The sequence below is a fragment of the Camponotus vicinus genome, unplaced genomic scaffold (genome assembly GCF_025532165.1).
Source record: "Camponotus vicinus isolate PSW18456_S1 unplaced genomic scaffold, iyCamVici1.0 SCAF_12, whole genome shotgun sequence".
Taxonomy (NCBI): Eukaryota; Metazoa; Arthropoda; class Insecta; order Hymenoptera; family Formicidae; genus Camponotus; species Camponotus vicinus.
The window spans coordinates 8,748,418-8,775,051 of NW_028141948.1; the positions used below are offsets into that span (position 1 = coordinate 8,748,418).

Below are 26,634 nucleotides of genomic sequence, written 5' to 3' on the forward strand. Positions count from 1 at the left end.
AACTTCAATGTAAAATAACTTTTTCTCTTTCAAGAATTTAACTATTTGTTCATATATTATATTTAATTAATATTTTATTATATGACTACAATAGATACACATGTAGCGTTCAGTTTTCTCTAACCATAAAATTCAGCATTATGGCAAATTTAAGAGAAAATAGTAAATCTTATAAATAGGCAATATAGTAATTCTTTCTCCAATTAGATTAACTTTTTAACATAAAAATATATTAAAAATGTAAATAAAACAAGTTATAATATGATGTGATGAGAAACTTTTTTTACCGAAGTTATAAAATAAATAATCGTATAAAATGAAAAAAAATTTACAAAATACGTGATATATGATAAAATCCTTCATCCTTTTTTCTTTTTCAAAAAGAAGTCCTTTTTTAGTTCGCAAGTTTTTCACTTGTTTCAATACTTCACTAATAATAATAAATCGAATAATAATAGATCATAGAATAAAAATTATCTCAGTAAATAAAATAAGTTATAGTATAATGTGATTATATGAAGTCATGGAATAATGATAAATTATACAATACATTTAATAACCGTTAGAAAATGGTATTAATTTTATCGTTGGAAAATAATAGCGTTGTCCCATTTACCGAAGGCATACTTTGATTAATTCTAAATCTGCTCGCTCGTAACGAGACATTATACGCTTAGAAGGATAGCTTTCGTATTATGAACAAACGCCGAGGATTCGCTTCGCTAACCTGAAGATTTCATTAGAAGTAATCGGACCGAGCATCTATCGACACGATATGATGATAATTATGAATTTTCGTTGCGAGAACAACATTCTACGTCGTAGTATGTATAGGCATTAAGGTACAGAGCGGCGACAACGGAACCGCAAATACAGCAAGCATAGTATAACATAGGTAAGTGTGCTTGTGGGTCAGTGGGACAAGAACTGTTCGCCACCATCGCAGTCACAATGAACAGTCGCCACCGCAGCCATCGCTCTCTGCCCGGTTAAAGTAAAATCGTACTTATGTACATTATATAGATCGGAGCACCGGAGCACGCGCCATTGTTCTTGAACTTATGCGCTCACGCACGAACGATCTACGCACGACACACTCTGTAATACCCGTATTGCGCTGAGGAGGCGTCGACAAACACGTGGCGATATTCGTTTGCATAAAGTAACATATGATGGATATGCACGTTGACTCCATTGTACTTCTAAGTCTTTTTTTTCGAGATTAGCATTCGTCTAACATAATTCTGTCATGAATATGATAAATGCGAGAAAAATCAAATTATTATCTCATATGTATATAATACATGTAAAGAATCAAATTGTTTTCTTTTAATAAATTTTTATACAATAAAAACTGGAAAAAAATTTTTTTTCCAATTTTTATTGTATAAAAATTTACAAAACTCAGAAAGAAAGATACCCAAAACAGTTTACGGAACTGCCTAAAAGTAATATATGGCAGTCTACAGAGCTTGGCGAGTAGGCCAAACATTCCAACGGAGGTAACCTTGAAAAATGCCATCATCACGAAGATATATAGGCCATTTTCTAAAAAACTGTTTTTCGGTTATGACTCTGCTTATGTGCGTAATAACTTTTCGTTTTTCAATTCGTATAAAAAAAAACACAACGAGACGATCAATTTTATGACCGTATTTATAAATCAAAATCTTTATATTGGTTAGATTGTTTAGAATTTTTAGCCCAAGTTCTAACTATGGATGTGAAAAATCTATCTTGAAATCGTTGCAACAATTTTCGCGTATAGCAGTATGATAAATCATCTCACTCAAAAATCATATATTATATAACATATGTTCTATTTTTCTATTAAAAATTTATAAGGATTGTCTAAAGGCCTGACTTTGGCTATCTCCTCCAAAGGAATATAGCTTTTTATGCTATGATGAGCGCTAATTGTAAGAGGGGCTAGTCCCCCCAGACCTTCTCATTAAGGAGATATTACGATAGAATTAGGTGAAATTCATTATCTTCACTCTGAGCCTTAAATAATTATTTTACGATGTGAAAAAGGAGAGTTATAGACCAAAAACTGTTTTTTAAAGAATGGCCTGACGGCGTTTATCAAAGTTGCTTATTAAAATATTTGATCTATTTTCTGCGACTTATCGACTGCCATAATTTACTTTTATGTAACGCCGTAGGTTGTTTTCCATATGATTTAAACCTCCTTTAATATATGATTTCAAGAGAGTTAGTCGAATTATTATAAACTCTTTCCTCTCAATTTGTAAATAATAAAAAAGTTATTTTTCATAATTGTTTTTTTCCTTATTAATATATCGAAATGAAATTGATGATGTGATAAAGAAACTGAAAAAAATGTGGTCTAATGCATTAAATATAGATGATTAAAGTATCATTGAATATGATAAAGCAAACTTAATACAATATTAATATATAACATAAATTATTTTATAAGACTCGTCTGGCCTTTAGCGGAAATACACAATGCAACAGCGAATGAGTTCGTTGCACCCTTTTGCGACATTGTATAATTACGACCGCCGCCGCCGTTACGTTCTGCGAACATCGTGCAAAAATGCGCGATATCATTGGGGAACATTCGACACACCGCGCTGAACGGAGTTGCTCAATAAGTTTCCGTGGGCATGACGATTTCTGTCGACGTGCTTGACCCATGCAACTTTAAACGATTGTATTTTGACGGAATTGTGAAATCGGGAATTGACCAAGGACATATCTTTTTATAATCTTCAGTATTAATTATGCAATTAATGTAATTATGTAATATTTATTAATTAATTGTTTCCATCGAGTCGTATTATATACATGGCGCATTTATAATTTAAGTAATATATAAGTAATTTATTTAAAAAATTTATTATACTTTAACTTTTATCTCTTTTATTATTTGTACGTATTTGAAATGTCGATATCATTATCATTTTCAGCCTGTTTAAAAAAACAATCGGATAAGTTTAACTACATTAATTACCCTCTTCGAATTTTTCCGAAGGAGCTCATTAAATGAAAGAAATTCGGAAATTAAATGATAAGATTCTATAATTACATTCTAACAATAAGATATTTGGAGAATAAAGATAAAAATCAGATATTTAAAATTTCATTAAATCACTAATGACTAAGGACATTAAAATAAACGATACTATCATAAAAGCGGATAGACAAAAATAAAAGAGGAGAGGAAGGGATTGTTTCATGAAACTATTGTATGAGGATACAGTTATTATGGTATATTCTAACGGTTTTACTTAGTATTTCGGACATTTACAAGCGGCGAAGACAAACACGTACGCAGGGCCTGTATGCCCTGCGGGATCTTGATATTCGACCGAACAAAGAGAATCATGTCTATGAAAATGTACTGTGACTTCTTCGACCTGAATTTGATTTAAAAAAATGATAGGATCGAAAATATCAAAATTCAACTGACAAATTAAATTAGAAAAGCATAGAATTTGATATTTTTATTCCATTAATTTTATGTAAAAATTTCAATGATAGTTTAATTTGAAACTTCTCTAGATATCTAACATCAAAAAATAAAGAAACATAAAAATTATATAGCTTTTATATATTTCTTTATTTTGTAAATATTCTTTGTAAAGTGAAGTGAGTCTAGATTAAATGTTTAATAATTTATAGGAAATTATTCGATTCACATCAAAGTTAACACGGACTGGCTCGTATTTTAGTGAAGTCTATTCATTGTCACTATTCGTGTTGGCAATAATATATGTATCATGCGATGATGCCAGAAAATAGATGCGACTTCACGTTAAAAATAAGAACAAATAGTAAGATTTGATCTAATAAATAAATAGGAAAAAATATAGATACTAAGAATATAAATATAAATAAATACACAAGAATATATAAATATTTAAAAGAAACCATTTTTATTTTAGAAAAACTATTTTAAGAACATTTATTTTCTCTTCTTATTTTAAATGGATGTGTGTATCAAAAACTATTTTGTATTTTGCACTTTTAAGCGCAAGAATGATTTGGAACCTTAAATATTTAAAATATAAACGGGTTTTTTAAATATTTATATATTCTTATGTTTCTTCTTCTTATATATTTATTTATATTTACATTCTTATATGTTATATCTTATATGTTTATTTATATTCATATTCTTATTTCTTACTGAATATATTATATATGTATGTATGAATATGTATGTATGAATATGTATGTATGTATGAATATGTATATGTTGTGTGATATCTTTTTATTTATCAAAATTTGAAATTATAAATACACAAAATTTGAATTTATAAATCACAAATACACCTAAATTTATTATTTATAAAAACTTTTATCAACAATTAATTGATGGGAAAAATCATTTATTGCAAAGAATACTGCTAAAAGTGAAAGGTAATTAACCTGCTTTTATCGCGACTATTTAGAGAAATATTTTATTTCTTCTTTCTTACAATCAATCGGAAAATAATGAAAAATGATAATTACAAAATGACGAACATTATAATGCAAGACATAAATACGAACCGTTAATTTAATGATTTTTTTAGAAACATGATTATATTTTTCTTGTGATTTCTGTAAAGACATATGTATGACACCTACATGATGTGTGCATCACACATGCACGCATAGCAAGCTATTTACGTTGAACTCACTTTTACTCACGCATGAAAACGAATATACGTAAGAATTTTGTGCGATGCATGAGAAGAAAATGCGCTTTATAATTTGAGTAAATAATAGATATATATCAATATCTTGTAAATAATCTTTTATTCAGAGAATTTAGATTTCTCGACAAAAATATTCAGAAATGCTTAGTGTAAACGTAAATTATATCATATTAATGTATAAATTGTAAATTTTGATCCTGAACATTAAGATTCAATAAATGATTAGAAACCCTAAATTTAAATACAGCTCAATTATTTTTTATCAGTATAGCACATGTTTTTAATCTACTTTCATTGAGTTTCATTTTTAATTTAATCTTTTTTAATCAACTTTTATAAGATTTATAAGAATTCGGGTGTATTATTTGGTTCTTTAAGTCTCCTAATTTTTCTCAAGTACACCTTTCACATAACTCACAATCAGACATTAAACAATCTACCAAAGTATTCAGCTCGCTAATTAATTATGTGAATGCAACGCGCCATCATTAATTACTATACGTCCGACTGTTTTCCATCGCAATGACAGAGACATAAAGTTTCGGAAAGATACGAGCGTAACGAAATAATGCCACTGTGCGGTGGCTGCAGAGCACGTTATGCCTCGGCACGCACCACTGACCGCTTCTTTTTCTCGGACGAGTATAACGCGAAAAAAGGAGATCGTACAAAGTCGTGACATCGTTCTTCTCGCTTCGTCGATGAAACATATTAAAATTTCGAAGAACGCTGTGATATGCGCACATGTTCAATAATTTGCACGCACATTCAATAATTCGGAACGAATAAAAATTGTTCAGAAAAATATTAGTCTGAGAAATTTTTCGACTTTCATCGGAGCGTCATTAGACGTTCGATCAAACAAATATTCCAGGCAACAAGCGCATGTTATTTTAACATCAAATGATGTGCATTTGCTACATGGAATATCACAGTATCTCTCTAATTGCGACGTAAATATAAATCTGCTACGTATAAGTTTATACTTGCAGTGTAGTAAATCTCTTCGGCTTGAAATAATAATATTATTATTAGCAATTGACAAATGGTTTTTTACCAGAAATATCTTCTTGGAATGGTAGATAGTCTTTGCTCCTCTCTTTCTTTCTTCATTTTTAGTTTAATTCGTTTTTTTTTAATTTTATTTCTTTGTTTTTTGAAGAATTAAAGAACTCGTGTCCTCTTATCTCTTTTATTTTTTTTTAATATTCTGGAAATTTTACTAATAACTTATCGAAAAAATTTGAGATATAAAAAATATAAGACTTAAGAAAGAGCAGAGCGAGATTGTTTATTATAGAAATCATCGGCAATACACAAATAAGTTGAATACTGTTGAATTAAATCAAAGTTTATTCACTCTAGAAATAACAAGGTGATCCTGTTAATGATGCCAGAGATTAATAAAACAAACAAATGTGTTAGTATAAGAAACGTTGTTAGCAAAAATTGGTCAAAAAGGACGTATAAATATTTTCTATAGCACCATTAAAGAATCATTTCGTTTTAAGGAAACCTTTTTACTTGAAGGTACAAAAGTCGGCTAGATAACACAATCCAGCACGAATAGTCATTTAAACCATGAAAAAATATTTATTACAAGCAACTAACTTTTTTTGTAGCAACTCTTGGCAATAAGTCAACAAAGATTCAAGTTGACAATGAAATTTTTAATGGTCAGAGTTCATATTTTCAGACTATATTTTATCTATTATAATGTAAAGATTACATACTTTGTAGTAAAGGCCATATGTAGTATCTTTTTAAGACCTTTTTAGGACCTTTGTAGAATAATTATTTTTATAATCTTTGTAGTAAAGAACACATTATGCAGAAGTATTTTTGTAAAAGCATTTTTTGCAAAAAATTTTTAATAAAGTGTACTGATAGCATATATATTTTACGTTCATGTATGTACAACACCGAATATGCAATAATATATAATACATATCTATGTAACAGTATTAAATATTCGACTTGTTGAAATTTGAAGATCTGGAAAACATGAAGGTGAAAAATCTATTAACCTTTTAATTCTTTGTATTTTGTGCCTTGTGAAAACAAGTGTCACTTAAAAAAAATTATTTTTTTTATATTATCTTCTAAATTGCTCTCTAACATTATTCGATACATAAGCATCTTTTTATTGTTTATATTTGGCAATAATTTCGATAATATTTGGCGATAATTTGGATAATTTGGCAAGTTTAGCTCACACCCGCACAATCTAAAATTTTATTTGTCAATCGAATATATACTTCATATATTTAAATTCTACATTTCTTACTTATCTTTTCCTGGAGGAGATACAAGCTTTGCTGAACAATTAAAAATTAATATTAAAAATGATTTAAATTAAAATATATACTTCATATATTTAAGTTCTATATTTCTGATTTATCTTTTTCTGGAGAAGATAAGCTTTGCTAAAAAATTAATATTAAAAATTATCCAAATTGCACTGTCGTATTTTATGATATTTTATCATTGATGTTTAATAAATATTTATAATTCCTTTACATAATGTATATATTATTTATTATTAAAATATATAATTTACATTATCGCTATAAACCATATCATGTTGACAAGAATAGATCTTTACACCTGCGCATCTAACCTCAGGTAGTTGAGTCTAGCCAAAATAGGCAAACAGATAAAAAAAGAATACCGTAAAATCTTTGAGATTCTTTGTTTACGGAAGGAAGCGGGTAAATGCAATATGCAATAGGGGCCACAGTTTCCGTTCTAACAACTCACTCGCATATTAAGTTATTTGTCTGAGAGAACCCTATTTCTAACCGTACAAAATGTGGCACAAACAAAACTTTATGTAAGCGACAGGTAGATAGGTAGGTAAGTAGGAAAAATGAAGTTTGTTTCATAGAGCGTGTCTAATCGCACAATACGAACAAAGCCTGCAGGTTTGTTTGATTCATTGTTTTTAAGAAGACTGTGCATTTGTCACACTTCTTTAGCGGTGAAGACCTACAACATCGTTTAATGTCAAAAATCAATCGAAGATGAAAGAATTCGGCTCGGAACACCATTCTTTTCCTCCTTCCTCTTTCTTTTTCTCTAACATTCTATACGCCAGCCTAACCGGCTTAACTGGACGATTCTGCTGGAGAAGCTGAGGGAATTCTTTTCACTTTTACCGCAAAGAGCTGATAGAAAAGTGCGAATTATGCGTGCACCGTTTCTATACACATGCTTGTAAGTAACTATGTACAAGAACTCCCGCTAATTTACGCACTTTATATGTTTGGTTTATTTCATCTCTTGCCTTGATGAAAAGGAGAAAGAATATAATTCCGTGATTTGACTTTAAAAACACAAGTCAAACATATTGAGCTAACTTTTTAATGTAATTTTATAATATTGAAATTCTTCCAGAAATTCTTGTAGAAAGAATATATTTTATATATTTGATGTATAATTCTTCTAAACATTTATAAAAAAATTATATTTTATATTTTATGCAATATAAATAAACCTAATATTATAAACATTGATGTAAACTTATGTAATAACAATTACAATATAGACTCTTGTATTGCATTATAATCATAACTCTTTTGACGATATTAAAAGTATAAATTCAGCTTGAAATGAAAGCATTAAACATTAGGTATTCTATTAAAATACTCGACGTAAGATTAAATTTGAATTTACATCAACACTGTCGTGTCAATATATTTTATATTATACATTTATTTGAAATTTTTCTAAAACTTACATTAAATAAATGATACAGAGTGATACAAAAACGTGGTACGTATTATATGAGTTTACATTTTGTGCCCATCGAGAAGTGTAGTTGCGGATCTTAATAACGATACAACGCTGCGTAATTCTAATTCCTTATAGCTTCTTTAGTTGTTTTGCTTTCTCTTTCGGAACCGGCATGCTCTAATTCGTTCGAAGCCGTCCATCCATCTATAGATAGTTCTTGCCATTGATTTGAAACTCTTTGATGCTTTTCTGAATCTTGACTTTTTTTATTTTTCAAATTAAAATTTAATCGGAATAGTAAGTGTAAATTACAAAATCAGAAGAAAAGAACACAATGAAACCCATTTTGTTCCACAATGGATTTTATATCTTTGCTAATAGCTTATATGTTATATTCTTCGTAAATAGAATTTTATATATACTTACAGATGTGTAAAAAATAGTTATATTATAATTAAAAATGTATAAAAAAATAGTTATATTATATATTGTATATGTGTGAATTAATGGAAAAATATATTTTATATCAAGAATTCGATATAATTTGATATAACTATCATAAAGTTAACTTGTTGTTTTTACTAAATTTTCACTAAATTGTTCGTTTTGCTGCAATAAAAATTCTATTCATTGTACATTAATATAATTCTTCGAGATAAATATAAATAAATATAAAATTTATAAGTTTAAATATATAAAAATATAAATAATTGTTCTTTGCAATTCATAATTTGTACGTTTTTGGAAATACAATATTAGCAATAATGGCACAATATTGATATTATAAATTCTTTGCGAAACGTTTACGAATAATATCTTTTAATTTCTTTAAGCAAGAGTGGCTCCGTTATTTCATTTATTTCCACAAATCTCTTATTGGCTCGACTAAAATAATAAATATCCCCGGTATAAATATCGAACCACAACGCGTGGATGTGCAAATCGTGTCTCTCTAAACGTTTCTTCAAGAATCCGTACGACGCGATATTTTGAAGTTGTTGTAACGTATTGATCTGCAACAAGATAAATTCAGAATAACAAAGTTAATATATATATGAAAATTATCTTCGCGCGTAAACATCTATTTTTCGCGATCACTAACTTGCGACAACTTGTCCTCGATAGCGAACTTATCTTCCGGATCGATGTAAGCAACAAATTTTCGCAGTGGTGTCTCAGCCTGAAAAATGATCGGTTCGTGGAAACCGGCGATTTCGAGATGCTGAAATTTGGTCAAACTGCTGCTGGCATGTGCACACAACCACGCTCTTAGCGGAGATATTCTTCTATTCGTCTACAAGTTTCGGGTGGCATTATGATTTTGCACGTAAAAACACGAAGGATATATTTCGCATTTTATTATTAAAAGCGTGATTATTTTATATGGGAAATACATATAGCTCGGGGCAAAATTTCTGAAACGGCTAATTATCTCAGAAGTATATTGGTTTAAAGGAAAAATGTTTTCAATAAAAGATGTAGGGCTTAAAAAATGTATTAGCTGATGATAATTACTTGAATTTTCAATGAACTTGAAATGTCCTCCTCTCTCATCAAAATCAATATAAAAATCTTAAACGAATCCTCCATTTCTTCTTATTAGATATTCTTGTAGCTTATCTCGAGAGCTTTTCAAAACACCATGATATTTTTTTTATTAAGTACTTTTCTTTAAGTACTTTTCGAATTATAAGATTTGATAGTATTTTTTGAATTATAAGATTTGATAGTACAGCGTTAACATTATCAAAAATGTATCGCATGGAGGTTGTATAGTCGGATTTGTACCTCTATTGTGTGTTTGTTCACATACATATAAACATAAATACAAATGAAATGTAAATTTGACTGTGCAACCTCCACGTGATACACCATGGATAATGTTAATGGATGATACTCTAACTTTCAAGTCTTATAACTCAAAAAATACTTAATTAAAAAAATACTTTATTATAGTATTTTGAAAAGCTCTTGAGATAAACTAAAAAAATATTCAATAAAAAAATAGAGGATTCCGTTTAAAATTTTTATAATGATCTTGATGGGGGCTTTTTAAGATCATCGAAAATTCAGTTGTCACCAGCTAATAGACTTTTTAAACTCTATAATTTTTATTCGAAACATTTTTCCATTAAACCATATATTTTCTGAGATAATTGACCGGAACTTTTGCCCCACACTGTATATGTGTGTGTGTGTATATATGTATATAGGGCTGCAAAAAAACGCACTTGTGATGCAAATTCCTCATCCCGCAAAGCGTAGAGCAGATTCATCGCCTTACAATCGCTGTGACCGCAAACGATAACGTGCCTTATGTCGTTTACCACGCAACCAAGTTCCAGCGCCGCCGATTCGCACATAGTAAATTCGTCCCCAAAATGTTGCGAGTGTGGAACAACATTACCGGGATTTCGGACTGAAAAGGAAAACTCTGTTAGACGTCTGACTTTTTGTTCTCGGCTCTCTACGCTGCCCCCCTGGATGAAATTCAGAAGCCACGCATACCAATGACTCATAAATTTTTCAGATATTCTTACAGATATATAATTACAGATATATAATTGTATTAAAAGAGAATAGCATTTTTACTTTTTGTTTAATTTATATATATAAAATAGCGAAAAATAATACGTATATAAAAAGCAAAAGATTAATTTGTATATATATTTAATTTATATATACAAAATAATTTATTATACTATATCTTTATACATATATAAAGGTATATTAATCTAAAGTTATATACATAAAATTCCCATAAATTTTTCTATTCAAATAAAATATTTGAATAAATAAAAATACATTTTATATATAATTAAAATAATATTGTATCGAGTATTGTATACATCTCATTAAAGAAACTTTTGTCTCAAGAAATATTGCATTGGAGGAAAAAATACACTATTCTCGAATCGAAAAAGATAAAGAATAAACCAAGCTATAACACTCATAAGCGATCGCGATAATGCTATAATAGATTGTCGTACCGACAAACATGTCCCCAACGTTCGTTTCCGTAAATCTAGTTGGAATCATCCGGGAGTCCATGCAGGTAAAGAACACTGCTTTCGGCTAGAGATAAGAGCAACAATATACATCAGGTTACGATCTTGCTGATGTTGCAATTATAACTGTAGCTTGAAATTAGAAGAAGAAAAAGTCTTTGGGATAAATCTTTCGTCATTTCGCTTTTCTTGACTTTTATCGCTAGATGTTTTAAAATATTCGAAACGAATTTTTACACAATGATGCGATGTAACATTTCTTTTCATATATTTTCTTATTATATTAGTTTTCCTCGAATAAAATTTTTTATATCCTCAAAAGAGAGAGAAAGAGAGAGCACAATAAAGTCATGTAATAAATTGGACATTGTATATACACTAGACTATATATTTTAGAGTATATATCTTATACACTAAAGACCTTCAAGTAAGAATCCGGATATTGCCCGATTTTTTATTCATTGGCTTTAGCAAAAATAGCGGAATCAATCTACAAAGTAATAATAAAAATTACTGCGTGTAATCAATCTGCAAAAGCACTGTTTTATATAGAGTGCATTTTTAATTATTCAGTTACCTTTTTTTATTTTGCTAAAATAGTCCGTAATGTCCAAACTTTTACTCGAGGGTCTCTTTACACCAATACAAATTAATCGAAATCAGGGCATTTACGTGTAAAATATAGTCTTCGCATAAACAATATAAACTATGATTAACATATTCATATTTAAATAGTTTATGAAATATGATTTATCGAAGATATTTCGTTCATGTTGTACATATTTAAATATAACGATATAAAATTGGAATATTTTATAATGTAAAAAAAAATCAATAAAAATTCAACAAACTAAATTTTATATCGACAAAAAGGAAAATAAATTATATTATTATGTTATATATGTAAATATTATATTATATGTATTACATAAAAAAAAATAGTACATCTTATTAACACCATTTTATGCGATATAACTTTTTTTTGCGTTCTGATATTTAATTTACAATAATTTACATAATAATTTACATGAAAAGTTCATGTAAATATTATGTAAACAATACGTAAACAATTTTTGTAAATATAATTTCGAAATCTGCGACACAATCCTCATCGAAATGTTTCGTGCATTACCATTGATTGATAAGATAGATGTTCTACTGTATGTGTGTAAAAATTTCAAATAGTATCGACAGAGTATCGATAAAAACAGAACCCACTATAATCATCTTCGTATATCAAGCAATACCGTCGATAAGATGTTTTAAATGCCACGTATACATAATTTACATAAATAAATCGCGCGCCCGATAGAAATTTAACACTACGAGAAATGACAATAGAGAAATAGATGCTTTAATTATGCATTTAATGAAGAGAAGGAAAACGAAGAAGCAATTGCTTTACATTCTTATTCTTATTTTTTTACATAGCTTCTTTCCAGAGCATTTTATTTGACGGAGAGACATCTGAACGCATATTTTTGTCCTTCAATTATATCAATATTACTTATGCGCAGTCTATTTATGTAAATAAATCTATATACGTGAAACATGACACATTCACGACATTAATATATCATACCGTTAGATATGAATATTCTAATCAGTTATTGGCCAATCGCTGTTCAAAGTCATAATTTCGGATCACTGCATTATAAAAAAATTATTTCTGATTGTATCTAATTAATTAAATTTATAGATTGAATTTATGTTAAATAAATTAATTTGCAATTTTATTTTAGGTAGATTAGCTCGACCACTTGCGCATAAAAATTATATCAACAAACGTGCATAGCACGTGGACTCCGTTGCTAGTGATATTGTAACACGAATACTTATGCGATGAAAAATCATACGACACATTTTTTTCTTTGATATCATACGAACGTACCTCGGGATGATCTCGGACTTGTTGAAATTGTTTCACCATTCCCTCCCGATGACACTTCCTGTACTTCATGATTCCTTTAAGTATTCTGTCCATCGTAGCATTCAAGCAACTAACTATGAAATAACTGTTAAAAACTTATTTTCTTAAATGAGGAGCAATGATAGTTCACAATTCCGCCATTTCTTGATGCGACGGCGGGAAATTTAATTTCTCTTTGATTCAGATCGATTCAGGCTTAAAAATGTTTTTTTTTAAATCACATCTTTAGTTTTGAATATCTCGAGTTAAAATTCTAAAAATTCTTTCGAATGTATGAGTGCTCTTACAATAAATCTAAATCAAACTGTGGATGGTGATAAAAAAAGCAAAAGCTAAATACATTTCTTATATTAAATGTTATTTTTAATCCATATCGAAAATATCAATTCTTCAATCTATTAGAAAACAAATATATAAATAATGTATATGAAAAAAAAAAGTGTGATTTTTATCTTTTATTTGCACATTTAAAAAATACACTTTAATCTATGAATTCTCGTACACAAATCTTTTACTTATGATGTAAATATACCATAGAATGTCTACCCTACATTAGCATTTATCATTTATTAGTTTTATAATTATCATATGACACTTTAATACAAGCTGTACAGTTACTTAAAATTTTATATTCGAGAAAAAAAGACTCTCAATAGTAAAATTTATGAAAGTGTACGTAATTAAATGTCATCTTCATGAATTATCTACATCAAAAACTTTTACCATTGCGAGTCACTTTCGATACCTAAAATCCCAGATAAACACTCAGTCTTATATTGTTATATTGTGAGATGTATATTATATAATGATACATGCAAATAGAAAGACATATGATTGCACTGATTCATTTATTACTAGTATTCATAGAATATTCTTGGAAGTCGATTTTGATCATCAACCTTTAAGTCAAAAATAAAAAATAAAAAATAAGAATACATAAAAAAAATATTTAGAATAAGATTAGAAGGAATTACGCATGTATAAGTCCTATATCGATAAATTACAGAGACGTATTATACTATACATATAATATAAATGACGAATTCGTTTTATATATTACGATCTAAAATATCGATAACCGTCAGCCTGTGTCAGACAAAATAAGTATATGCCTCTTTCTGAGATACACATCAATTATATACTTATTTTGTCATAAACGTTCATGTTGAAAATCAAATATTATAAAGCATATTTGAAATATACCGATGTGATCCGATTTCGTTAACAAGTGTATCAATCTCTCAATCGCATGCTTTATCTTAACGGCACAATGCAAAATCTGACTTTCGTAAATTCAACAGTTATCAACAGTTTGGACCCGGGTGACAAGGCGCCTGGGTCGCGCCGACTTCTATCTGCTTAACGCCGAGCTCTGACTAGCGCGTTCCAATTTTTCGAAGTGTTTTCGCGCGTTGCGTATGTTGATTAATGTTGCTGCAGATGCTGAAAGAAAACACGCATGTTTTAACAATACAGTTTTTAAAAATACAGGAAATAAATTTCGAATACTTACGTATAGTTGGATCTGACATGATGACCATCACATATGTATTTGAGGTAAATATATCAATAAAAGCCGCGAAATTGCTGTTTCTAACTTCCATGCTTTGAAACTGCGCTGCTAATTTACTAAAAAATTAATAACAGAGTCTTTGAGTAATTCATTTCTTGTTCTTTATCTTCTATTAATATTTTCTCTTTTTTTAATTATACTATATTTACCTGCAACTCAATTTAAACTGTTTGATTATATTGGAAACTTTTTCAAAGCGATGAACATCTCTATGAAATTGTCGCTGACAATGGCTTATTACCAAAAAGGTTGCTCTTTCAAATAAAAGAACTTCATCCGCATCGATAATATTGGCAAACTGATTTAAACTTTGTTCGAGTTCTTTCACATTGGGAATCAACATATATACAATAGATGACCAAGCCCTAAAATAATTAGCATTGGTTTATCAGAATATCAGAATATTTGGAATACTGCATTTGTTTGTAAGATTTTGTTTATAATATTCACCTGTATAATGTTTCATCCCATATACTAGTTCTAAAGCAAGTGCATTCGAGAGGCAAACTCAGTCTTTTTAAATCTTCCTCTCTCTCCCTGAATATATAATCACGTTGGTCCTCTTGTACAAGATCCATTTTGTGAACAAGACAAAATATTTTTGCTTCTGGGCTATTCTGCAGTATCGCTTCTAGGCAGCTTTGATAATAGTGCATATCTTTGTCCAATTCTCTTGATTCCACATCAAAGACATAAATTAATACCTCCACATTTCTGAATATGTTATCTCGCTGTGATGCAAAATAATTTTCCATAAATGCTTCCTGACCACCGCAATCCCATAGATTCAGTACCAAATTACCGAGAAAACGAACATGAGAATGTTCTACATCAACTGTAATCGATAGTTTTATTTCAATAAATTCCGTAGAAATTATAATTATAATTAATATTATATAATTAATATGCAGAAAAACTGACTTGTTGCTCCCAAACGATGAGTATCCCGAGCGATATAATTAGCGAAGATAATGCTACGCATACTCGTCTTTCCAGAGCCACTTTTGCCCATTAACAACACCTAAATAGAATACATTAGTCTCATTTAAATGGTATCGTACGTGGCAGGGATATATTTATATATTAATAAAAAAAATTTTTTAATCCATGCAGATCTTTTGTGTTTATATAATTAATATACCTTCTTCTTCATCTTGGAAGGTTAACGAGTATCAAGTATAATTTCTGCAAGAAAAATATCTTATCAGCTGTTCCACCCTGAAAAAAAAGAGAATCGCACACAACAATTCACCCCGTCCACTCTGCGAAGTGCGAACTGCAACAATACGGGAACTCAAGTAACTCAACCACTACAGGATAAGCCATCAAGAGTGGGGGTGGCAGAACTTATGGCGTTTTCGAATGTACGGATTAATCGCTCTGAAGTAGGTTACTAAACGTCATTGACCAATCACAGCCATTTCTCTAAGAATGTAATAGTTACATTCTTCAGAGGAATAGCTGTGATTGGTCAATGACGTTTTACTAACCTACCTCAAAGCGATTAACCCACAAAAATTCGAAAACGTCATAAAGCTGATATTACATTACTTCTCGTACGATCAATTTTTTGAACGTATTGAGTAGCTACAAGAAATAGAAGATATCTAGAGACTCGAGAATTTCTATCCTGCAGCTAATCAATATGTTTAAAAAAATTTATTGTCATACGATAAATGTAATATTAACCTTATACGCTTCATAGAAATGAGTCCTTAAAAATCGATATTATTTCACGCTACAGATCTATGTATATTCGTGCCACAGATCGGAAGAGATCCGTGTCATGGTATTTAATTTTAATTAGACATAATAAACCATAACAAACAACTGGGTCCGAGCAAAAATGTGAAGCAAGTGATATTTTTGGAACATTGTAGATAACTTCTGCAATTTTTATCGATATATGTATACATATATATATATATATATATATATATACATATATATATACCCTTTGTGGTCAGCTGAAAGCATGGATTCACCATGAATAATCTCTCTCTCTTTCTTTTTCTTTCTGATTTGGATTAAATCACCTGGCATAATTTTTTTACAGTGTGATTGGGGCCATTATGGCATCGACGATGTTGCACGTACGCTCACGTTTCGCGATTTCCAACAATTTTCCGGAATATTGGTTCCTCTTATGAGATTATTTAACGGAAGCGTGAGATTTTCGTGCAAAGATGCATTTAATCGAATATGTTCTAAATGCTTCATAAAAGACGTAACGATTTTTTTTATACTCGCCCAGTGGCTTGTCATTAATATTTAAATCCCCGTTATCTCAGAATGGTTCTGAATCGTAACGACAAGAGAAAGAAGAAAGAAGGAGATCTGGTGGATCTTATGGAACCACTTTCAGGATCTCCAAAGAGGTAATCTTTGCATATAATCATTCCTAGTTGCAACTTAATACATAATAATATTTTATTTAGTTTTATTAAAGATAAGATATATTTAAAAGATATATTGCATATTTAAGTAATGTTAAATTTGTAATATTTTGTTTCACCCCAGGACCAAAGTTCACGCACAAAGAAAGTTTGCACAAGGTGCAAATACAGTGTTCAATACATCACCTACACCTGTCAAAGACAAGGAGAAAACTAAACCTGCCACGATTACAGAATTAATAACTCATAAACGCCCAAATACAGAGGACTTTCTAACGTTTTTATGCTTTAGAGGTTCATCACTTTATTATATTTAAAAATATATATCATAAATCTTTTATATTAATTAATTTTATTATATTTATAAATCTTTTATATTGAATCTATTATTCTCATTTTAATTCTCCTATTTTTTAAAGATTGATACATTGTAATACATTGTAAAAAATAGATACAGATAAACTTTTGTATTTCCCTATAATTCATATTATTATTATATCAGGTATTGATGAAACAAATTGAAACATATTTTTCACAAATATTTCGGAATCTATAAGATTATTTATATTATTTATATTGATCGTAAAAAAAACTGAATTAATGTAATAAATTATTTTTTGATTATAGTTGCAATTATTCTAATAAAAATTAAAATATTCTTTTTTAATGATAATTTTTTTCCAAATTTAGGAACATCCATTTTACCAGCTAGTTTAAATTTCTTCAATGTTGGTAACAAAAAAGAGAAACAAAGGCCTACATCAGCTCGTACTTCTACAGATAAAGTATCATCCTGTACCAGTACTTCTACAGAAGTCCAGAAACAAGACACAGGCCAGAAAAATGTGACAAAAGTTAAACCTGCTGTCCCAGACAAAAAAAAAGTGCCTACTACGATACATAAAAGCATTACCAAACTTAAAACAGCAACATCTACAGTTCAAGCGCTTAAAAAGAAATATCAAGAGCAACGCCTTGCTAAACAAAGGATCAAGAATAAATTCAAAGCCACATGTGTTATGAGAACAAGATCATGTACAGAGAGATCCATGATGAAGGCTGGTATTCAATTAGCACCGAGAAAATTTTTACCTAGAATTGAAACAAAGAGACATGGCTTGAGAAGTGGTGTACTGCCAGATAAAAGCAACAAATCTTTATTGAAGACAAAAATTGTGTCACCCAAACCAAAGAAGAAAGTTAATCCAAAACTGAAAAATAATGATGTATCGTATACAGATATGTCTGAGGAGGAGCATGATGAAAAAGATGATGAGGAAGAAGAGTTACCTGTGGAAAAATCGACTTCGCAGATAAAACGCAACATACAAAGAGGTATTCAGAAAAAGATTTGTACTAGAAGCAAGTCGGAAATGAGGAGAGTTACAAGATCATACAGTGGCATAATCTCCTCGCAAAATTCCTCTAGAAGGCCTACCAGAAAAACTAAAGAAGCAGCTGCTCTATACATGGAAATTCTTGGTAGGAAATTAGTAAGCCCAGATCTAGAGAATGAAGATAACGTTTCGGTCGAGAGTTTCCCCGAATTGCCAAATGCTCGTAGGATAGCGCAAACGGAAAATGAGCTTAAAGCCAAAGTAAAACAGACTAATACGAAAACTGTTAGTAAAACTAAAGATTCTAAAGTTAATTCGTTCAACAGTAACAATAATAAGCGATTGGATAAGAGCAAAAATAATAAATTAATTCTAAAAAGCAAACGTCTAATGAGAGTGCAGAGATATTGCGAGGAAGATAGCGACGAAGAATCTGAAAGCTCAGTAGAAACGAATAATACGAGACCTATTACCAGACAGAGTCTTGGAAAACTTGACAAACCGATCGGTAGGAGTCTCAGATCGTCCTCCAAGAGTACAACTGTACAAGCAGAAGTACAAAGTAACACAAATAACAAACCGAAGATTCAAGTTCAAAGTTGTATGAAATCTTCTAAAGAAAAATTTGTGATGAAACGTAAACGTGATCAAAATCTATCTAAAACATCATCAGATAAAATTAGTGGATCAAAACAGAAAAATCTTAAAAATGATCAAAACAAAAATGCAGAATCCGAAGAAGAAACATTGGGAATGTTGCTTAATAAAATGAAAAAGAAAAAAGAGAATGATGAAGAAGAAGAACGAATTTTAAATAATGTTAATAATGTGAAAGATGGCGAAACAATTTCCAACGATGCGCAAAACACGCATACGAAACCAGATTTGCCAAAAGTATCAGATGATGAGGAATCGTTTCGCGGATTTACTAAAAAGGCGATATCAAAAGGTTTGAATTCGTGTCATGCTAATGTTAATTTACTAAAATCAGAATCAAATGACAAACTAAACTTACTCAAAACGTTAGATGTACCGGATCAAACAGTAAATCAGAACAAAACTTTAGAAGAAAATAATGAAGAAAAGACTTCATTGATCAAGGCTGATTCTTCAGCAAATATGTTAAATGACGAATGCAATATATCTATACAAGATCAAAAATCGATATTGGATCTATCCCTCAAGACACAAAACTCCTTATTACCATCAATTGAACAGGTACAGAATAAAAAGTGTAATCACGAGAACGAGGTTTCTCCTAATCTCATAGATATGCCGTTGTCGACTCTTCATACAAGAAAAGAACGGGTGAATATGTCGACAGAGCAAATAGAAAAGTGGCTGAATGAAAGCTCACTTGCCAAAGAAGAGAGCAAGCTAGAGATGGAGAATGTTGTTACCTTCAAATACGAGCCCGTGGAAAAATTGAAGGCAGATGCCTCGCATCTATCTATCTCGACAAAAATCCAGCATCTAGTACGTCCCGTCAATGTAACGCTTTCGAAATTAACGGATAAAATGAGTTTGAAGGACCGTACTACAATCGTACAGAGTAGAAATGTGATGCCAGTAGCATCTAATGTACATAATGTCGAAACGAAGCAGCAGAATATTGTGAATAAAAATAAGACTGCCGAATTTGTGAAAGAAATTGTTAAGAATAAATGTGAAAAGACAAATAAGGATACTACTCTCGTTGAAGATACTAGCGATACCGTGTCAAAGTCGGATCAAAACTCGACGGACGGCTCTATAGAAAAGAAATCGCCGGCGGAGAAGAAAATATTTCAACCGCGAAAATCCTTTATACCTAAAGTTAAACGTAAATTGGTAATTCCGAATGCGAATGCATTTTCACCGGAGAATGAGAGTAGCGTTTACGCGTTTGAAAGCGACACCGAGGTTCCCATTAGCACGCCCTTCAGGAGGAAGACTAAGGATACCGCGAAATTAACTGCTACAGGTACAGAGACCAAAATTGCTGATAAATCAAATTTTAAGAATAATCCCGAAACATTAACGAACGTCAAGGAGGAACCGCCGACCGAAACGCTCGTGAAGAAAGAACAGGAGACGCAAGGCCCGATAAACACAGCGAACACGACACTGAATAAGTTTGAGCTGCCTAAGAATTTCGCAGGCTTAACCAATGTCCAAGTATTACCGCTCGATAAGCTCACAACAAGTTGGAGCAATGTAAATTGCAGTGCTTCTATAGCTGTGCAGGTAAACCTCGACGAGACTACGCAAGAGCAACAGAATGAGGTGAATCAGCAAAAGAGTACCGAGATCTCTACTCAGACCGAAACGAGCAACGAGAATGATGACGACAACGACGGACAGCTATTTTACATTCCATTGCAAGCTGTTACGAGAAGCGGCCCGAACTTGGTACAAGGGCAACAGTTGATTCAAGGCGTTGCTGTTAAACTCGGCACGGAAGGGCCGACCGGTCCTAATCAAAGAGTACTACTTCGGGCTAAATTGGTCACTAAGCCACCGTTATCCGTAGCGCGTTGTCCACCGATAGGAACGGTACAGCCGACAACGCGCACACCACCCAATCCCACAGCGATCACAGTGGATCAACAGCAAGTTCCGTCGACCTCAACGACCACAACTGTTTCGACCGCGATTGCAAGTACGCCGGAGACACAGCCGATCTCACCCGTGAAGAATGACATCTCGGTGCCAAACTTAAATCGGCCAAATGTCAGTACAAGCGCCAATAACAATTTGGAAAAAGCAAAGTCTCCAAAGTTATCTAGAGAAAGGAAAACTTCTATAGATTCGACAAAAAGTGGCAAGAGGTATATTTAATATTACATTTTCGACATATAGAATGTAACTGAAAAAGCAACATTTTTTTTTAAATGCATTGTTTTCAAAAATGCATGAGATATTATGATGTCTAAGTTACAATGAGAAATTGCCTGTATAATTTCATAGAATTCTCAACTTTGCTTATATAATAAACATTTTCTAGGACGCAAATGAAATCCAAACAGAAAGTATCTGAATTGTATTCTTCAAGTAATAACACTACGTTCCCAAGTGCGAAAAACACAAATAATGAGGCTCGCGTAGTTGAGGCACCAACGTTTCATCCGACGGAGAAAGATTTCCAGGATCCTTTGGAGTATATAGACAAAATAAGACCGATTGCCGAGAAGTTTGGAATATGTAGAGTCGTCCCTCCGCCAAATTTTAAAGTAAATACTGCATAAAAAAATACTACTAAATATATTATACATACATAAACACAGACATATATATATTATTTAAGTATTATAATTATATTAATCTTTTTTTTTCTTCCAATTTTTTAGCCAGAATGCAAAGTATCTGATGACATGAGATTCACTGCTTATAATCAATATGTACATCGCATGCTCCATAGATGGGGTCCTAATGTAAAAGAAATGATGGCTATTAAGAAATATTTAGCCACTCAGAGTATTACTTTGACTCAACCACCATGGGTAAAATTATTTTATTTTCTAATATCATATATTGCATATTGTATAACTTGAAGAGAATTAAAAAGTTCAATAATTGTCAATATAATTAATTCTTTTAGATTGGTGGAATGGAAGTTGATTTACCTCACTTGTACCAAACAGTTCAAAATTTGGGTGGATTGAAAGAAGTTATTGAAAAAAAGAAATGGCAAAAGGTAGCAGATGGCATGAAGATACCTAAATCTGCACAAGATCGCGTTACCAAATTAGATGATATTTACTGCAAATATTTATTACCATATGATACATTATCCCCAGGTATGCACATATTGTATATTATAAATAATTAAATTTTAAAAGTAAATTAAATATATAATATGAAGCTTTTATATTATACAAATTATTATTATCATTATATATTTGTTTTCTTAGAGGAACGCGAAAAATTGTTTGACGAAGTTGAAGCTGAATGGACGAGAAAGGAAAGCAAAACTTTGCAAAGGCAAGAAGCGTCATCCAATGATAATGATGAGGAAGAAGACGATGACAGTTCCGATGAGATTGAGGAATGTATTGTGAAGGTATGACAAGCAACATTAATAATTATTATAATCTCTTTTAATGTTTTGCAAAATAGATATTAATCATTTTCATTATGCACTTTCTTGAATCTCTCAATTTAATACTAATAAATACTTTTTAGTCTTTGATTTTAAATAAATCTGAAAAGCAATTCTTTCAATGAATTTTATTTTACTAAAAATTAACATTGAATTTACTATTTTTTATTTATTCCTGCATCCTATGTTAATAACATAATCATTAAATAATAATTAAAAAATATATAATTTATATATTGATGATGCTATCAATTAAATTACATATGTATATTATGATAATTAAATGATATATGTACTAATATATATTAATATATACTAATATATAATTATATATATAAAGGGGAGAAATATGCCGTTGAACGCTTTTTACCGAATCGCCCGTAATACACAACGTATGTGGTTCGGCGAAAATCAACGAGGAAACGAAGCCGAAGGCGCTTCAGCCGACGAGGTGGAGAGTGCATTTTGGAAACATGTTGCCGAAAGAAAACGTCACGTTTGTGTACACGCGGCGAGCATCGATTCAAGCGGTCGTGGATTTGGTTTTTCCGTTGCCAAAAACAGTCCATTCGCCAGACACCCTTGGAATCTCAAAGTACTCACTAATAATGCCGGATCGGTATTGAGAGCCTTGGGCCCATTAATGGGTATGCAACTTATAATACGCCGATAATATCTTCGTGCAAGCCATGCGAGTTTTTCACTTACTTTTAGGTGTGACTGTGCCAACGCTGCACGTGGGTATGTTGTTTAGCGCTTGTTGCTGGTATCGCGATCCTCATGGTCTGCCATGGATAGAATATCTACACACAGGTGCTAAAAAAATTTGGTACGGGATACCCGACGAACATAACAACAATTTTCAAAAGGCGCTCTCGAAGATGGTACCACGATATTGTAAAAATAAGACTATATGGTTACCTTCCGACACTGCCATGGTTCCACCGGAATTATTAGTCAGTAACAATGTACCGTTATGTAAGACTGTGCAAGAGCCGGGACAGTTTATAATTGTATTTCCGAAAGCATTCACGTCAAGCATATGCACCGGTTACGTTGTATCCGAGAGTGTGTATTTCGCACAACCATCCTGGTTAGAAACAGCCGAACAAGTTTTCAAGGTATGTTTGTCGATGTACAGAACCTTTTCTCTGAAATTTGTAATTTTGTTACTTAAATTGAAACATGATATGCTTTCAGGACATACAAGACAGTTGCGAACCCTCTATATTTTCATTCGAGAGATTATTATTCAATATTATTAATGATACCAGATCTCATATAGATATATTAAAACAGGTAAAATTAAATTTATACTATATAATTGCAAGATTATAATTATAAAAACTTAAAAATAAATAATCGAATATTATTATATAAATTTTTGAGCTCTAAATACACTAATATCACGTATCATTAGATATTACCAAGCGTGATCAAGATCCGTGAGAAGGAGTTAGATTATCGTAAACAATTGGAAAATGCGGGTCTTAACAATAGAGAAAGATTGCCTCTGCCAGATAGTGGAAAAGGGAAGAAAGGGAAAAGAGTGAAAGAGGATGATGGCGATTTCGAATGTGAGACATGTAGAGCCAATTTGTTTGTCTCATTGGTAAACAATTCGCAAGATGATAGTGTCTATTGTTTACCGCACGCATTGCAATTAATCAATCATAAAAAGCAGATTCTGAAACATTGCACTTTAATGTATACTTACGACGAAGTAAGTATAACATTTCTTATTATTTAATTAACATATTCATTAATATATTAATTAATTAAATATTGTAAGTATAAAAAAATTACTCTTTGTTCACCTTAGGACGAATTAGATGGATTGATTAGCAAACTGGAACACAGGATTGAAGCCAAATCTAAAAAAACTAATCAAATAAAACAAAATAAGTAAAAGAAAAATAAGTGTTATTTAATTTATAAAGGATGAAAATTGATTATTATTTATTAATTGATATTAGAATAATTATTAGAAGAAGGAATCGTGATCGCACTGTATCACGCTCATTATATATAATAGATGATTAGAAAATTTCCTAATATTCATACAATGAATGTATAGTAAGATGAACATATAGTAAAAGATAATGTAAACGATCTTATACAAATAAGTGAAAAGTTTTCTATCATGTTATGTGATTTAATCTAATATTCTTTCAATGGCAAAAATAATCGAATAATTACAATATTGTAATGTATCTATATAGTACTTTTTTATATATAGTAATTTTTTGCAGTTTATTTTTAAAAAAATATCCGGAATAATACAGAATATATAATTACTAAGTATTAGAGCAAATTCCCAAAGAGGCGAAAAATCATGTATCCATAGTTTTTAAAATTTACCATACAATCTTGTCTTGATTATTGATTGATTATTGTCTTAATTTTAGATTGTAGAATACTAGTAGTTGCTTGAGAGTAACATAATTTTTTTATAATTATATATTATTATTTATTAAGGAGACATACAATATACATTTGAAGTAAGATTTTGACAATAGAAAAATAAGGATATTCCAAAATATAATAATAAATTATCTATTAACATTATCTGTGTTTGCGCAATTTGATTATTAATAAATATAACATATAATATATTGATACGAAATATATTTGCTATGTGTATTTTACTATATATGTAGTTCTTAGAGAAACTTCCTTAAAATTTGACAGGTTAAAAATTATATAATCTTTAGAAAAAGAAAGACAAAGGAGAATATCATCATATAGTTTATATTTTATGGACATTTATTTATTATTATGCATATATATATATATATATATATATATATATATATATATATATATGTATATGTATTTATTATTAAATATTTAATATTTCTCTTTTTCTCTCCCTTTGTAATATGCAAATTGAGAATAAATTTGCTAAAAATAATAACATTCATATATTGTTGTGCTCATTTTCAATATAGATTTTAAGGGATTCATTCTCTTTTTAAAGAATTGAAATCTATGCTAGATGAGAGGAGGTTTATACTTATTTATAAATATTTAAATATGTATAACCGAATATTTGAATATATATACCGATAATCTTAGTTTATTTGTGCACTTTAAAATCGTTTCAGATGTGTGCGATTACAGATTGAGTTTTAGGAACTATCAACTGATTCTATGTCGCTGTCGATGTATATGTTACTTTGATTTTAAAAAGTGGATACAGTAATTCCGATCGATGTCACATGTCATATGTTCTTTGTTTCACAAATAGCATATATTACTTTAATTCAGCACTTCCTCGATAATCATCTTCCGAGCAATTGATCAGTTTTCTAAGAACTTGAATATAAATTGCTGTCTAGCTTATCACAATTTATTTTGACAATTACTGCATATAGCATATTTAGAATGTTTAATATTGTTGTGAATTATAACATAATGTAAAGTATTTATTAAGCTCTAATCAAATTATATAACCCATTCTTGATGATACGAAAATTATATGATAAAATATTAAATTTTTATTAAATTTTTTTATATATAAATATAGATAGATAAATATAGATATATACATATTGTTGCATATTGAATATAGTGCATATAATCTATCATCAATTTATCGTTTTATATAAATATTATAAATAGAATATTACATGTATATATATAAGTATATATATATATAAAATTATATATATATATATTTATATATATTTATATAATCTTTTAAAATAAATTATATATATATTACATTAATGTATGTATCAATTAATCTGTTTATGTTTTATTCAAATTTATTGTGCGCTCATCATTAAAAAATTATTATATACACAAATATTGAAAATAATCATTATCTTATTTGGAAAGTAGATCCTAATAGTAGAAAACGTGTTACATAATTTAAAAGAATTTATATATATATATA

General features: G+C 30.1%; 3 protein-coding genes across 5 annotated transcripts; 1 reads left to right on the forward strand and 2 right to left on the reverse strand.

The window, feature by feature from the left end:
- Positions 1-8,332: 8,332 nt before the first annotated feature.
- Cahbeta (carbonic anhydrase beta) lies at positions 8,333-13,489 on the reverse strand. Its single transcript, XM_083084407.1, has 5 exons — positions 13,308-13,489; positions 11,399-11,483; positions 10,640-10,827; positions 9,511-9,702; positions 8,333-9,421 (listed from the first exon to the last, which is right to left on the reverse strand). Exons 1-5 carry the CDS (start codon positions 13,398-13,400, stop codon positions 9,212-9,214), a joined length of 768 nt encoding a protein of 255 aa, XP_082940533.1. The 5' UTR covers positions 13,401-13,489; the 3' UTR covers positions 8,333-9,211.
- Positions 13,490-13,788: 299 nt separating this feature from the next.
- Raga-b (Ras-related GTP binding A/B) lies at positions 13,789-16,223 on the reverse strand. The gene is made up of 6 exons (XM_083084406.1): positions 16,061-16,223; positions 15,841-15,940; positions 15,370-15,754; positions 15,069-15,284; positions 14,860-14,975; positions 13,789-14,789 (listed from the first exon to the last, which is right to left on the reverse strand). The coding sequence occupies exons 1-6, from the start codon at positions 16,070-16,072 to the stop codon at positions 14,698-14,700; spliced, it is 921 nt and encodes a 306-aa protein (XP_082940532.1). The 5' UTR covers positions 16,073-16,223; the 3' UTR covers positions 13,789-14,697.
- Positions 16,224-16,647: 424 nt separating this feature from the next.
- Jarid2 (Jumonji, AT rich interactive domain 2) lies at positions 16,648-25,348 on the forward strand. 3 transcript variants are annotated; one of them, XM_083083542.1, is made up of 14 exons: positions 16,649-16,772; positions 16,976-17,012; positions 17,211-17,297; positions 17,440-17,609; positions 18,006-21,462; positions 21,639-21,864; positions 21,982-22,134; positions 22,233-22,431; positions 22,546-22,694; positions 23,074-23,380; positions 23,448-23,854; positions 23,934-24,032; positions 24,154-24,456; positions 24,556-25,348. In XM_083083542.1, exons 3-14 carry the CDS (start codon positions 17,212-17,214, stop codon positions 24,640-24,642), a joined length of 5,643 nt encoding a protein of 1,880 aa, XP_082939668.1. In that variant the 5' UTR covers positions 16,649-16,772; positions 16,976-17,012; position 17,211; the 3' UTR covers positions 24,643-25,348. The 3 variants fall into 3 exon arrangements, with proteins under 3 accessions (XP_082939667.1, XP_082939668.1, XP_082939669.1); XM_083083541.1 differs by having other exon boundaries at positions 16,648-16,772; positions 16,976-17,297; XM_083083543.1 differs by lacking the exon at positions 16,976-17,012 and having other exon boundaries at positions 16,664-16,772.
- Positions 25,349-26,634: the final 1,286 nt, after the last annotated feature.

Bases quoted from the DNA above. Each gene is read 5' to 3' on its own strand.
- Cahbeta (XM_083084407.1), bottom strand. From the start codon at position 13,400: ATGGACAGAATACTTAAAGGAATCATGAAGTACAGGAAGTGTCATCGG. The intron at 10,828-11,398 runs GTACGACAATCT...TTTCCTTTTCAG, and splicing joins CGTTGGGGACATGTTTGTCG to TCCGAAATCCCGGTAATGTT. The intron at 9,422-9,510 runs GTTAGTGATCGC...ATCTTGTTGCAG, and splicing joins TCGAGGACAAGTTGTCGCAA to ATCAATACGTTACAACAACT.
- Raga-b (XM_083084406.1), bottom strand. The intron at 15,285-15,369 runs GTGAATATTATA...TAATTATTTTAG, and splicing joins TGGGATGAAACATTATACAG to GGCTTGGTCATCTATTGTAT. The intron at 14,976-15,068 runs GTAAATATAGTA...TTAATTTTTTAG, and splicing joins CAGTTTAAATTGAGTTGCAG to TAAATTAGCAGCGCAGTTTC.
- Jarid2 (XM_083083541.1), top strand. From the start codon at position 17,212: ATGGTTCTGAATCGTAACGACAAGAGAAAGAAGAAAGAAGGAGATCTG. The intron at 22,432-22,545 runs GTATGCACATAT...TTGTTTTCTTAG, and splicing joins ATATGATACATTATCCCCAG to AGGAACGCGAAAAATTGTTT. The intron at 24,033-24,153 runs GTAAAATTAAAT...ACGTATCATTAG, and splicing joins ATATAGATATATTAAAACAG to ATATTACCAAGCGTGATCAA.